General features: G+C 41.8%; 1 protein-coding gene across 12 annotated transcripts in view; it reads right to left on the bottom strand.

Moving 5' to 3' along the window:
* Positions 1-455: 455 nt before the first annotated feature.
* The window catches only part of ATXN2 (ataxin 2), a 50,029-nt gene continuing 36,720 nt past the window's right edge, over positions 456-13,764 (bottom strand). For 7 of the 12 annotated variants that reach the window (XM_090152632.1, XM_090152633.1, XM_031592513.2 and 4 more), the window contains 3 exons: positions 6,585-6,730; positions 5,501-5,728; positions 1,792-2,073 (listed from right to left, as the gene is read on the bottom strand). In XM_090152632.1, the coding sequence (XP_090008758.1) occupies positions 1,870-2,073; positions 5,501-5,728; positions 6,585-6,730 (578 nt within the window). In that variant the 3' untranslated portion in view covers positions 1,792-1,869. Of the gene's footprint in view, positions 1,055-1,791; positions 2,074-5,500; positions 5,729-6,584; positions 6,731-11,713; positions 11,768-13,764 lie in introns of those variants that run through there. The other 5 variants (XM_031592510.2, XM_031592511.2, XM_031592514.2 and 2 more) reach the window with 3 other exon arrangements.

Raw genomic sequence — 13,764 nt, 5'->3', positions numbered from 1 at the left:
ATTTCACTTCATTCTCTATGGTGCTGCTATTTGAGCAGACCAAGAGCTGCTCAAAGTCACAAACCTCCCTCAGAAATGGAAGCTCCCTGCCAGCAGGAGCAAGTCTCCATCATGACTTTTGATGGTTGCATGCCCCCTGCTGCCCACCTGCGTTTACTTACATTAATTTCATGTATTTGTGAGATCTTCTGCACAGCAATCAGAGCAGCGCGAGGCTGAGGCGTTAGGGAATGGACCCGAACAGAGGAAATTCTTTTAAAACCTGCACTCACACTTCTGTTCTGAACCCTTCGACTTGTATCTGCAGTGGCCCTGCAAGTCACATACACCTGAAGGAGTTCCACAGGTCTGAAGCTGGAGAAGACATTAAAGAGAGATACTGGTAAAGCAAAACACAAACAATACGTAGGTCAGTTTTTAAAACTTTTTTTATTTTTTAATTTTTTTTTTAGTTTTTATTTTATATTATCTACAAAGTAAAAGTTTTCTTAACTTAAAAGTTACATCACTGTCTCACGATAGTGATCATCTCATCAAACGTGATTTATAAATAATAATTCATCAGTTTGACGATTAGAATTTTTTTTTTTTTACTGAACCTGTTTCAAGTTTAGTTAGAAGTAAAAGGGATCTCCAAGTCTTGATTTTTAGTGATAATAGCAGCAAGAATCACTCTTGTTACTTCTTTTGCTAGCTGATGAGTTCATAACTTTGAAGGGTCATTAAAAAATAAATAACTTCCAGTTTTCAGCAAGCAGAGTTGGGGCACTTGCAGGACTCAGATACAGTGCATGGAATTATGGAATAGCCCACAAGTTCCTAAATGCCTCTACTCAGTCCGAATCTCTCCCACTGCAAGATGAACTGTTAGCATTCCTAGTGGATGTTACAAGAAATCAATTTTTTTTTTTTAAACAAAATAAAATGAAATTCTAGTTTTCTGTGCTTCCAGTTGGCAGAAGCAGTAGAAGGAGGGTATTTGGCCTACAAAAGGTATCCAGCCTTTCAGTTATTCCAGATGAGCCTTACAACTGCTGTTGGTGGTGGGCTTGTACTGTAAAAAAAAAGTTCAAATGTAAATAATAGATTGGCAAGCCACACAACAGTTTGCTAGTAAAGTGGTCACAGGACAACTACTGAGCTCAACCTTTTTTTTTTCTTTTTCTTTTCTTTTTAAAGAACAAAACAATACCCTGCATATCGAGATGTCCTTTGGATGTTTCTCTCCTCCCTAAACCCTCACAAAGCAGCTTGTTCTGCTCACACAATCCCCAAGACATAACATCAGAGGCTGTTTGGAAACAAATAACGATAAAGACATCTAAGTAACTTTAAAGCGGAAAGAAGTCATATAGCACCTACTTTTCCCCAAAAGCAAAGCTGCAGAACATTACTCTGAATTAATAGACTTCAGTCGTCACTTTACTTCGGTCAGCAGAAGTCTAACAGCACTACCCCCAAGCAACATTGTCACTCCTGTCCTTGGGACCGATCGCTTTAAATTTAACAACCCCCCGGATCATTATGAGCAGGCTACGCAGACAGTCCGTTCCCCACAGTGAAACCATGGCAATACCTGGAAGAACACAGCCCCACCGTGTCAGTGTCTGCACAGTTATCCAGTTCTGTACTTCAGCTACACAGAAACAAGGTCTTTGCTACATTAGCTACATCTGGCATGCTTAGCTAGGCTTGTATTTGGGCTGGCAACGTACAAACGCTAAATGCACAAACAGTTTGCCATCAGCAGCCCGCCATCTAAAAGGACATCTTCCATTTGTTTTCTGTTGGTTTATTATTTTTTTTTTGTTATTCTTTTCCCCAAATCTGGTTCGTAACAGTTCTCCTCGCTACTGTGACCTGGCTCAGTTACGGTGCAGGTCTCCCGGGCACACACTCCTCACCTGAAGGGTGCGTCATATAGGGGAAATGTGTTGTTGTCGAGACTGGAATGGGCTGTAGTGCACTTTGAGCGATGGCGGCTTGGGGACCACCAGGTGGCTGTGTCGTCATTAGCATCATTGGAGCATGGGCAGTTGGGTGAGAAGGAACCATTCCTGACTGTACATGAGCCTGAAACAAAGAGCTCTTTAGTATAATGGTCACAAGGAGGCATCTCTCCTGGCCACATGACTAGAGAATTTTTTCCAGCTCTACCAGTAAATCCAGAGATTTACTCCATTTTAACTAGATTAGCTACAAAGGGATTAAAAAAGATAATAACAACTAAAGTAATAACTTTTAAAAAAGGCTCAAATCCTTACTGCTGGCTCCGAGTCACATTCTGAATTTTAGCAATAATTTGGACAGTGCACACTGGGAGAGACTGCTAGCATTAAACAGAGGGATACGTATCTTTTTTAAACCTCAGCAACAAATCTTCAAAACATTATCGTTAGTAACCAAGATCAAAGCACTTCCTATGTAGAGAACGCACTGGGTGCAGATAGGAACCTCACATGCACTGGAGCTCTGGCATCCCTTGCTCCCTTCTCATTACACAGCTCCACATTCTTTCATGGCTCCCTGCCCTAGGAATGCTCTCGAGTGACCTGTGCCCACGCTATCTTTCATCTGTGCAGTCATTCTAAGATGAGTGATTTCATCCCTTGATGCTGTTAGGTCAGCTTTGTTCTGTTTCCAGTTAAGCTCATCACAGTTAAGGTCCTCATGTAATCTAAGCAATCATAATTAAGTCTCAGCAGAAAAAAGGAGATTAATCTTCATTATGGCTGATCACCTTCTGGCAAACCAGTTCAGTAACTTGTCGGTTGACTTCTTTTGCTCAGAGTGGTTCATGACTCTAGAGATTGTCAGTTGTTTTGAAAAACGAGTAAACACTGGTTTCTTAAAAGCACAACACATTAAGGAATCCCTAGAGCTTTCGGTCACTTTGCCTCGGAAAACAAAAATTATTTGCATCTAAGGTTTGCTTTGTCCTTCTACCAGATCCCACTGTCAGGGTGCTACGGTGCAGCAATCGCAGCCTCACGACTTTCACAGGCCAGTAAAGACAGATAGCAGGTAGTAGCTACAATTTTATTTCTTAAAGACAAAAGGGTTATTTGACTCATCACAGACATTCCTCAAACTCTTTATCAGACTTGCACTGTATTAATAGCTCTCAAGAAGCCTTTAAAGGCAGGAACTGCAATTCAAATCTCACTCTTGCACTAAAAAGGGCTTAGAAGATAAGACTGTGAAACAAAAACACCTTTCAGGATGGGCACCATTTTCACTTTGACAAACATGCTATTACAGCAGCCGTAACTATAAAGCAGCTATTCATATAGCAGCTGGATTCAATGCAGACACACACCGGATAAAAAATTTTGCTGTGGCTCAAACGCTTTGCAAATTGGAAGCTGACAGTACACTGTAATGAATTTTCAAGTACTGCTTCTCAAGTGAGATATGTCTAACAGCTTGAGTAATCTGAGAACCTGAAGGGAAATTCAACTGATCCCCTGTGTTTGCCTAACTGAAACTCCTACTACATATTTCACAATGGTGTTCAGCAGTTGGAAATAGCACTGCTGAGAAACTATTAAATCCAGTGATTAGTTTCCCCACAATGGAATAATTACACACATTTAAAACTTCTTACAGAGCTGTAGTTATTCCTTCATTAGAGATTTTTTTTTTTTTTTTTGAGGGAACTACTTCATTTCAAAGTCAGTTTGTCTGGTATAAATATCTTGGATTACAGATCATAATTTTCACCCTAAAAAATTACAGCAGAAAAGACTGCGTACGTTGAAAATCAAGGGTAAAACAGGCTTTGCCTGCAATTGTTAAAAATCCTGACTAAGCAGTCAGTTCTGGCTAAAACTTGCATCTGATTTGCTTTAGCAAGGTTTGCTTATGAAGTGCTTGGCACACAAAAGGAAGACAATGGCCACATCCTGCAGCGCAGGCACAGGTCTGGCCATGATGTGTACAGCACAACTCCTGTACGGTCTCATCTTTAAGTTGCCTTTGAAACAAACGTGTTTCACATTTCAAGGCACGGCACTGAGCATGCCACTCACCCCCAAGCTTCCAAGAAGACCCTCCTAAAGAGCTGCAGGTGGTATCACGAGGCATCTCAAGAAGCTCTTAGACCTACACATTCACACCAGTGCCACCACACCAGAGCAGAGCAATAGCTCACATAAGCCAAGTATCTGTTTTTGGCAGAAATCAGCCTGGGAGGATGTGGTGCCTCAATAGCAGTAAAACTGCTATTATTAATAGCAGTAGTCACATCTGGGCATCCTCTTTATCCTCCCACAAAGAAAAAAGAAAAAAGCCTAGCAGAATTAAAAAGCTATAAACTCAACATCAGTAAAACAATTCTTAAAAAAAAAAAAACCACCTATTAATTAATTTGCTTAACTGGGTGTTCCAGAAGATTTTACCAGAATTCAGTATGGGACCAGGGTCCGACTTGACTATCCTCCCTACCTGCAGTTAGGTCATGACATCTCAACTTTTGTTAACCTGTATGAGAAGGAATAAGCCAGGCATCAAGAACTTGATCTGAAGAAGGAGTTGTGCAGGCAAATTACTGATTAACTGTCTGCTCCTCAACAAAGCTTACTAAATCCATGAGATTTAGTAAACATCAGAAAAATCTTTGCAACGCTGCTTTACGCAGAGCTCTTGATTAATCAGTCATGTGCTTCCCTTCCCCAAATCCTTTTTTTCAGTGAGTTGACCACAAGAGACCAGTTAAGAGAAGTGGGTTTCTGATCCTGTAGCAAAGACTGTCATTAAGTTGCCCAACAACCATTGGGGATCTCCTGCACACGCAGTTTACTTAGAACCAGACACACACACGCACGCAGTTTTCTCTTTTAGCAAGGATTGTCTTGCAAATCATCTGAACTAAATCTCATCAATCTCCCATTGCAGAGCAGCCTTGCTACTGCCCAGTAACCATTTGTATTATCCTTTACTGAATGTGCTTGTACAAATTTGGCTACAACACAAAGCCTACAACTGCCACCAAAAGCAGCAATTCAGCTTTCTTCCACCCAGCTCTCGTCTCCAACCTTTCTCTATGCCAGCTCTTCCTGTGATCATGCAGTGAACCCGAGTAGTGAACTGATTTGACTGAGAAATAGCCTAAAATAGGGGGAGGGGAGGCACGCTTCAGTTGAATCAAGTCCCCAGTCTGGTTTGCTGCATGGCCAAACAGTTCTGTGAGCAGAACAGGGGGGTAGGGCAGGACAAGAATGGGAATTGGGAACTGGGAAGAGAGCTCAATTTCTTTCAGTAGCAGTGCCAGCTCAAGATGTCTTTATTAAACTACAGTTGTAGATGCACTGGATATTGGAAGCTGAGGTCCAAATATCTTGTAAAATTCTAGAAGGCAATGTACAAACAGAAACCTAAGTAACACAACAGGTAGTTTGTGCTGAGAGGTGACAGAATGGAAATCACTTCAGCAGGCCCGACTGTCCTATCTTTGTGGCATTAAGACATTTAGTCTTGAAGGTTGTTAAACTGTGTTTACCTGGGGGACATGGGCCATGTGTGGCGGATTGGTATATGCAGGTTGAACATGGGAGGGATGAATGGTGAAGACTGTTTGTTGTGCTGTAGGAAAACTATTTTGTGGAGACTGCGTATTGGAGCCTGGCGTCATGGAAGGTGGGGTTGGAGCTAGACCTGCGTGGTAAATTGCCGACTGCTGCTGTGGGTTTGCCAGGTGGAGTGCCTGAGCAGCCTGGTGCTGATGATGCTGGAAAATAAAAATAAAAAATAAAAAAAGGACAGTGAGAGTTAGGTAGGTTATGGTCTAGAGATGAGAGATGTTTACATTACTTTCCAGAATAAAAAAAGTTTGCAAAACTGCTCCCCATTGTCAATCTTTTAAGTCACAAATCTAAGGATCCCCATACCTGTGGTCACCAGAAAACTCACTGCAATTGCACCAGGCTCATCTTCCCCTCACCCTACAGTTCTGTATAGAGGAGCCTGGAAAATGGATGTGCTCACTAGAACCTACACTGCCAGGCAAAACAAAGAGACCCTGCAGCCTCAGGGTTGGATGTACTTCCTAACCGCAATGAGAGCAGCTCAAAGTCATCACCAGTAGGAAGCTAAAGCATGCAGCATTATCACAAGTACTGTTTTGCTTTTAGCTGCCTGCCTTGGAGAAAAATCCTCAGCATTAATCTGGTATTTCCAACGTTAAGCTGCAACAAAATTATGAGTCTTCTTTAATCGTAACATGGAAACGAGCTACACCTCATCCCTTGCGGAGATGGAGAAATGTATGGTCAGACTCATGTTGGCATTTACAGAGGAAAAGGGATTGCTACAAGTTTTCCTCCTTGCTTATCCTAGAAATTATGAGACTACCACATTTGGCTGCTACAAGTAGAGAAGAATGAGATGATATATCTTCACTTCTAGAAAACATGGAAAGCTGGACCTGCATGAGATTTATCATATGCAGGTGGTTTGGGCAACTTCCCCCACCATTCTTCCTCTCAAGGAATCAATAGATCAGTGTAAAATCACAAATCAATGCAATTCCTTCCAGTAGAGTGTTTGAAAACAATTTAAAGACATTCATTCCCTTAAGATGTTACCTGCACGGGGCTAGGAGCAGGGTGGCTTCCAGCATGTTGGCTTTGCTGCTGGCCAGTTGGCGTAGCCGAAGGCTGAGGATGCGGAGGGTGCGGATGCAGGGTAGCATTAGGGTGGGCATACTGCTGAGCAAGTGAGCCAGTGGAAACTAGGATGAAAAAGAAAAATATTTAACAACAGATATGGAATACGCATTCCATCAAGTCACCATCTGCACTTGAAGATTTCGTTATATCTCTATCATACTGTAAAAACACTCCCTCCCCCTTCTAAAATAAATATTTATCTTGCAAATAGCTGAGTATCTTACCTTGCGTTTGTGTAGATTTTGCAGAGCAGTCTATAAATAACCATAATTAGACAGTTCATCTTCCCTAGTTTGACAATGCAACAGATACTACATATGAGAAAAGCAGTATTTCATCTTTGTTTTGTCAAATAGACTGGTTTGAGATATCAAATTTATCTATACAATTTAGTTTTTCCTGAAATGTTCTTTAAAAAGCTGTTACAAGCCATTTTTATTTCCACCATCCAAAAAATTATTTGGCCTTATACCTGGCTAACCTCACCATGCTACTCTTCTGGAAATTGCTCACAGTACAGTCCGTGTAAAGCATACACAGTGCACATATGCTTAAGAGCTACAGGGACACACAGTATAAACATCAGAGCAGAGGAATTTTTGCAAAAGTCAGCATCTTGCACTAGAATAATGTCTCTCTCCCTCCCCTCAAGGCCAATTACAGAGTTTTCTGGATCACCACCATTACGTGAGCTTTTCAACACTAGCATGAAATTCTTAATTCCTTGATACAGTAGCAAATAAGGTAAGAAACTCCAAAAAAGGGAAAAAAACATAGCAATATGAAACCCACACAAGTGGAATCACATCTGTTGCTACAGCCATACCAGTCTCCCAACAGCAAGCTAATATCAACAAGATCCTTTCCAAGGAGGCCTGCCCAGTTCTACTTCAAAAAGGGCCACACTAAGTTGCCCTCCCCTCCTCCCCTTTTTACTTTTTTTAATCTAAGGGAATCAAAGAAAGCATGGAAAACCATAATAACAGCAAGTCTTCCTACAAACAACAAGTGCACAACTGGAAAGTAAGACCTTAAAAAATGAAACTGCTGCCTGTCCCCTCTGCTGCTTTTAGATCTTGTGCCACAACCTCTCCACAGCTTACAGCTACACTTCTGCACGTGACAACGTGCACTCCTCTTTCCAGTTCTACAGCTTGTCAGGACTGTGGATAGCTTTGCTGACAACGGTGCTAGAAGAGAAACAACCAAAGCAAACAACAACCTTCTCCCGAATCCACTCCCTGCAACTGCTCCTCCTTTGTTCTGGTACCATTCTGTCTTTCTGACCAAAGCTAATCACACTGCTCACTGCTGGGTGACAGCTTCTTTCAGGGGTTTTGTATTGCGTGAGAATTTGAAGTGGTTTTGTTTATTTGTCAGGGCTTTTTTTTGCAAGGTAGAGAGTGTTGTGGTAGCACTTTCTTGCCTTAGTAAACATACCCGGAAAGCAGAGCACAAGGAGTAACTCCAAGTGCAGCTGTTGTGTTGCAACCATCTCCCCCTGATTCAGAAATACACAGGGTCTCAATTTCTGCAGGCAACTGCTTGCTGCAGCTTCTAAGGAGTTTCACTGTGCTGGGCTCTATGCTCATGAACACACAGAACTGCTTGAATATATAGAAAGGACAAAAGACAAGATGGGAGGAGAAACAACACGAAAACATAGCTGCATCTGAAGGCACAACACTATAGAACAAAAGCCCATCTCAGACAGCAACCACGCTGTGCTTGACACACAATTACCCTGGGCAAACACTCCTTTTCCTGCAGTTTGGTTTGCTATAAAGCTGCAAACACTACTCCTAGAAAACTTAGACTTAACAGAATATAAGCATACAGCATCATCTTGTCTAATGGAAACATTTCTCCCCTGTGCAGGCCATTATGGAGGTCTCTCCTTTATAAAGTAACTGCTCACCACATTTAACTTAATCTCACCCTGCTGTCCTGAAAGCTCTACTAAACCTTCCCTGAGCAAGTGGGCTCACAATGATGTGCACCACAGTGTTTCAGGCTATTAATGCAGATGAACTCCCTGTGCACTTGTTACCCTGAATTCTTCCACTGAAGTGTACTCATGCACAACACACGTAGCAAAAACCACATTATCTTCTGCCATACAGAGCACTTAGTTACACTTCCAAAAGCATCAAAAGCAAGAGTTTCTCATATCACTACTAAAATTTATTTTGCAGCAGCATCCCTACCACTTTCAGATTTGGACAGCTTTCAAATACCACTCCCCCTACAAACACTACACAAAAATGAATAACAGAAACCAAGATTATTTTTACAGTAAGAAACTAACAATTTCCTACAGCAGGAAAATTTTCTCAACCTCGTTATTATACAACACTCTGAAGAAGGCCAGATGTTATTATCTCTGTCAAAGTAATAAACTCACAGCGGGATCCACTTGTTGCCAAAGGGCAGGCTACCAAAGATCTGCCTTCCCCAGCTCTCATTCCACCACCTTGGCCGCAGAGCTGGCACGTCTTCCTTTAAGTTACCTTCTGCTCCATTCAAAAGCTTTTTGAATATACATGAAAATTCATGCCAAGTCATAAGATATTCAAGGCTTCCCACATCCTGCCACACTGCCTGTTAAGAGCCCCAAAATAACGTGGTACTCCCTGAAACCATGAGTGCAATTCATCCTTCATTTCTCTGTAGCCCAGAGAAAAATAAACAGAGTTATTCTAAAACAGATACATCACACAATCAGAGTTCACAAGAAGAAATTTCACTCACAGAAAAATAATTAAACTGAAGAATTGTGCCCCAAAAATAAGGAAGGGTGGGGAAGTGTCATACCATCAGCTTCCATAACATTCCAAGAGTCTCTTATCCATAGCTTTGCAGAATAAAAATTCTGTTATTAGAATTGTAATTTCCCCAGCTTCTCTTCTCCTGTTTTGTCTTCCCTATATCATCTCTGTAAGTTCACTTAAATTGAGCAGAGATGCTGCTGCAAATTATGTTTTAATAGCAATATTAATATTAAAAGTGCATTTCAAAAGAGGATATTTGCACACTTATCTAAATCCTGGACACAAATCAGAAGTGGTTCAGGAATAGTGGCAGCAAGTCTGAAACAAATGCACTGATCTACGTTGCCTCAAACTAGAGGTCAAATTTTAGCTTTAGGAATGTAGAAGGGTTTTCACGTGTAGCTGCTGCAATTAACAGCTTATGACAAGCCACTGAAATCTCTGAAGCAACTTAGTGAGCCTCTGGAATAAGTCTTGCAAAACGGTCTCTAGAAATTCACCTACAAAGCCACAACTAAAGCAAGTTCAACAGCTTTTTAACAAATTTCTCCCTGTTCACCACAACAGCTCACTACAAACCAGGAAAGACAGGAGGGCGAAAAAAACAACAAAACCCAACAAATAACAGATTATCCAACATTTTCCCATGTCAGAACTTTGTAGATTTTTCAATCAGCCATCTAGTAACCAAGAAAGCATCAGGAAAGCCCCAGGCAAGGACAAAACAGCTCCACAGATCCCTTTGCTGTTTCACTTCCAGCACAAACACTGCTTCTCACCTCCATGCCCTATGTTCCTCTCCCCAAGAAATGCTCCTTGAGGAAACCTGCTGCATCTTGTTGATTGTTTCTCAGCAGGAAATGCATGTAACTGAACTAACCCGGAGATACACACAGTGAAGGTAAGTTGGGCAGTTGGGAGAGCAAATATCAGATGCATTTAATCACTGAATTCAGCTATACAGAAGTGCAATCCACGTCAAAGTCAGCTACCAAACCCAGCAAAGGAGCTGAAATCAAGAGGTAGAGTAGCAGCAACCAAGCAGAACTCCCAGATGTAGAAACCATATTGCAAAATTTCTTATTCCCCTGGTAGGAATCTCAGTGCTGCCAATGGTGGCCATCATCCAAAGATGCCCGAAGCCTATTTTCAAGAACTGACCAGTGAACAAACTTCAAAACTATTGCCAGATCCAGTAAGATGGTGAGGATAACTACATTTAAAAGACCTGAATGGTAGGAAGCAAAGCAATAGCAACGTTTCGTTCAGAACATCAACATTTACAGAAGTCATTTCACATAGGCATAGTGGACTTCCTTAAAAGATTATCCACTAAAGGAACGAGCTTCTTAAAATTATTTCCATGCACCAAATCAATATGTATAAAAGAGTACAGGTCAGCATCCCACAACACTAGCTTAGGTAAAACCAGTTCTGTACAAGGGACATTCAGGATAGCTGCTCTAGAAGAGATTTTTGGAGAAAAGTGGTATTTCTCACCATCTTTCATGTATCAGGTTATCTAAAAAAAGTAAAAAAAAAAAAAAAAAAAAAAAAAGAAAGAAGAGTGCTGGCATGACCTGCAGCTGGCCACACTGCAGTACAGGAGCAAGTCTGACAGTACCTTGAAGCTGCAGTTCTCTTCCCCATGTCCCAGCTGATAGCTCCAGCCCACCCCATCCAGCCTGACTACCCCAAACATCTTCTTTGGGGCTCTGTGATGAACACCAAAACACTGCTTGTTAGATGTCAGGGGCTCTCTTACTCAATGCTTGACTGTAACAACACCTGCAAGGACAGCACAGAGATGCAAACAGTGTTCCTCATCCTGGCTGCAGCTTGAGCAAATTCCTCCCAGGGGCTCTGAGCTCGAGCTCCAGCCTTCTAAAGAGATGAGGCACTCCTCCTTTTAAGGAAGTTCATTAACTTGCAAAGTCTTACATCCCAGTTGGGCCATGGAAGAAAGGGAACAAGAAAGTTCACCTAAGGAAATGAGTGCCACGTGTGGACAGCTTTTCTGGCTGCAGATGAAGAGAGTGGGTACTGAAGTTAAAACATGTTTATCAAACAAAACAACTCAATAAAACCCACGTTCCTGTGGCATTTTAAATCTGTTTAACAGCTCTTCTGCTGAAAGGAACTTCCCTGCCTTTTCTACATACTGGTTTGGTGCAAGGAAACCTGTTCCCCTCAACACGTCCCATTCGTTTAACATCTCTTCTTTAGATAGTGCTTTTCTGTACAATCAAAATTAGTACAAAAAACCCAACTCACTGGCAAAGTAGAAAGAAGGGCCTGTCTCCTTGCTGTATGGTATTTTGGGACATGCTGAATTTGGGAAATAGAAAGGTAAATTAGCCTCTTGCCACGTGCATGCTGCCCGTCTTCTGGAAAGGTCAGTGTCTTTTTTTTTTTTTTTTTTTAAAGACCGTAGAATCATGCAGATATTTGTATTTACTTAGTTGATATTAGGGATGGATATTTAGTTTTACAACTGAGTGGAGATGAAACAACACGAGTCTCAGATAAGCCTTCCTTCTACACTGTGATACTGAGGTCTTCAGTTGTTAATTTAGTATTAACACAAATAAACTTTACATCAATTCATTATCTATTACAATCCACTGTAACAAGAAGGTTAAAACGTAATTACATTAAATCATAAATCGCCCCCCTTGTTTGTTCAACTGTTTCACTGTCATTCTTAACAGTTCCAAGACACCTTTGGTGACTGGTTCACTTAGTCCCTGGAGAATCCTTTGAAGCTTACATTATATCCACCATTGTACTATCAGGGTAATAGAATTTACTCTACTGCTGAGACAGAAACCAGATAAAGTTAGAGACAATACCAGACCAGCAAAACATATGCAGAAGGGGAAAGAGGAAGGGAGAATGGGGACAGGAATGACAGCACAAAAAACAGGAAATGCATCTGTATAAAACCAAGGTCTGGTTTTACACAAGTTTCTGTTTTGTTTCTAAACGAAAAAGTTAAGTTTTTCAGAGAATTCCAGTTATCTACAAGCATACACAGTTCAGCTACATGGTAACACAGCAATTAATTGGCACAGAAATACATCCACCCTCAGCTTAGATAACCAGATTTTCTGCCAACACCACGGGACAAGCTGTGTCTTTGGGCGACATAGGAGCAAGCTGTGAGCCATCAAACTTGACCAGAGCAGCAATATGGACCATACAGAGCCAACACTTCGTGGAAGGTGGTGTGTCCTGAAAACTACGTGCAGGGTGAGGATGGGTCAGTGTGATGGGGTGTGCGTGGGGCAGCTATCAGTGTGTGTGTGCTGCTCTGCTCCTGCAGAACTTGCATGTCAACTTCCCGTGCTAAGGGAAGCTCGTGTCTCCAGAACTTACGAGCTGAAATGTGTAAGAGCCATCTGTACAGTCTGACTGGCTGACAAGATGAAAGAGGGCTGTGTGAGCCTTCCCCATTGTGTTCTGAGGGGGAAAGCCCAAGGATTTACACATTCCTTTTGTGTGCTCAGATGGGCCTGTGGTGAGCACACAGCTGAGCTGCTTGGCTTCTCTGCTTCTCTTGTCAGCAGCATTTTGGGAACACAAGCAGGGCACTGGCAAAGAAATCCCAGAAGTGCAGAAATATCCCATTAGACAAAAATATTTTGCTTCAAAATGAAAAAGTGCAGATCAACAAGTGTAAGTCACTATGTGTATTTGGAATTGAGAACTCACTTCCTGAGACAGGAACGAAAACAAAAACCAAACTCGCGGCAGTGAGGACCAACAAGCATTCCTCCTCACTGCCAGGCAGCTGCTGCTTGCCACAGGCATTCACTTGTCCCAAACCATTGAAGAAGATGGAGTTTCAGAGCTCACCAGAAAACATTTCACACCTTAAGAACTCATAAGCAGTGCCCCAACCCCCACGGCTCAGCGCAGCTGTCCTTGTAGACATCTTCTTTCTACCACATACACAGGAAAAAAATGGAGTGAATTTTGCAAGAATTATCTCAAAGGAAGCACCAGAACCTTGAAGGATAAAAGGACACTGTAACCCACTGAATCCTGACATGAATGGGGGGTGGGGAGGGAAGTCAGAGAATAAAAATAAAAATAGATCAGACTGCTATTTTAAAGAGCCAAAGGGAAATGTGAGAACTTGCTTGAGCAAACGCTCCAAAATCAAAAGCAGCAATGGCTGTTTCTCAGGAAGTTGTTATTCTGGATTTTCAAACTGCTTCCAAAAAGAGGACCAAATTTGATTCAGAATCAGTGTGTGGTGGTATATTTCGCTCAAAGATTCCATGGGTAAGCTTAAGATCCCCAAAATACAGAACATACGT

The sequence above is a fragment of the Phasianus colchicus genome, chromosome 18 (assembly GCF_987193195.1).
Source record: "Phasianus colchicus chromosome 18, bPhaCol1.hap1.1, whole genome shotgun sequence".
Taxonomy (NCBI): Eukaryota; Metazoa; Chordata; class Aves; order Galliformes; family Phasianidae; genus Phasianus; species Phasianus colchicus.
The sequence above is the reverse complement of the archived record's forward strand: the minus strand, read 5'-3'. Positions and strand labels throughout refer to the sequence as shown.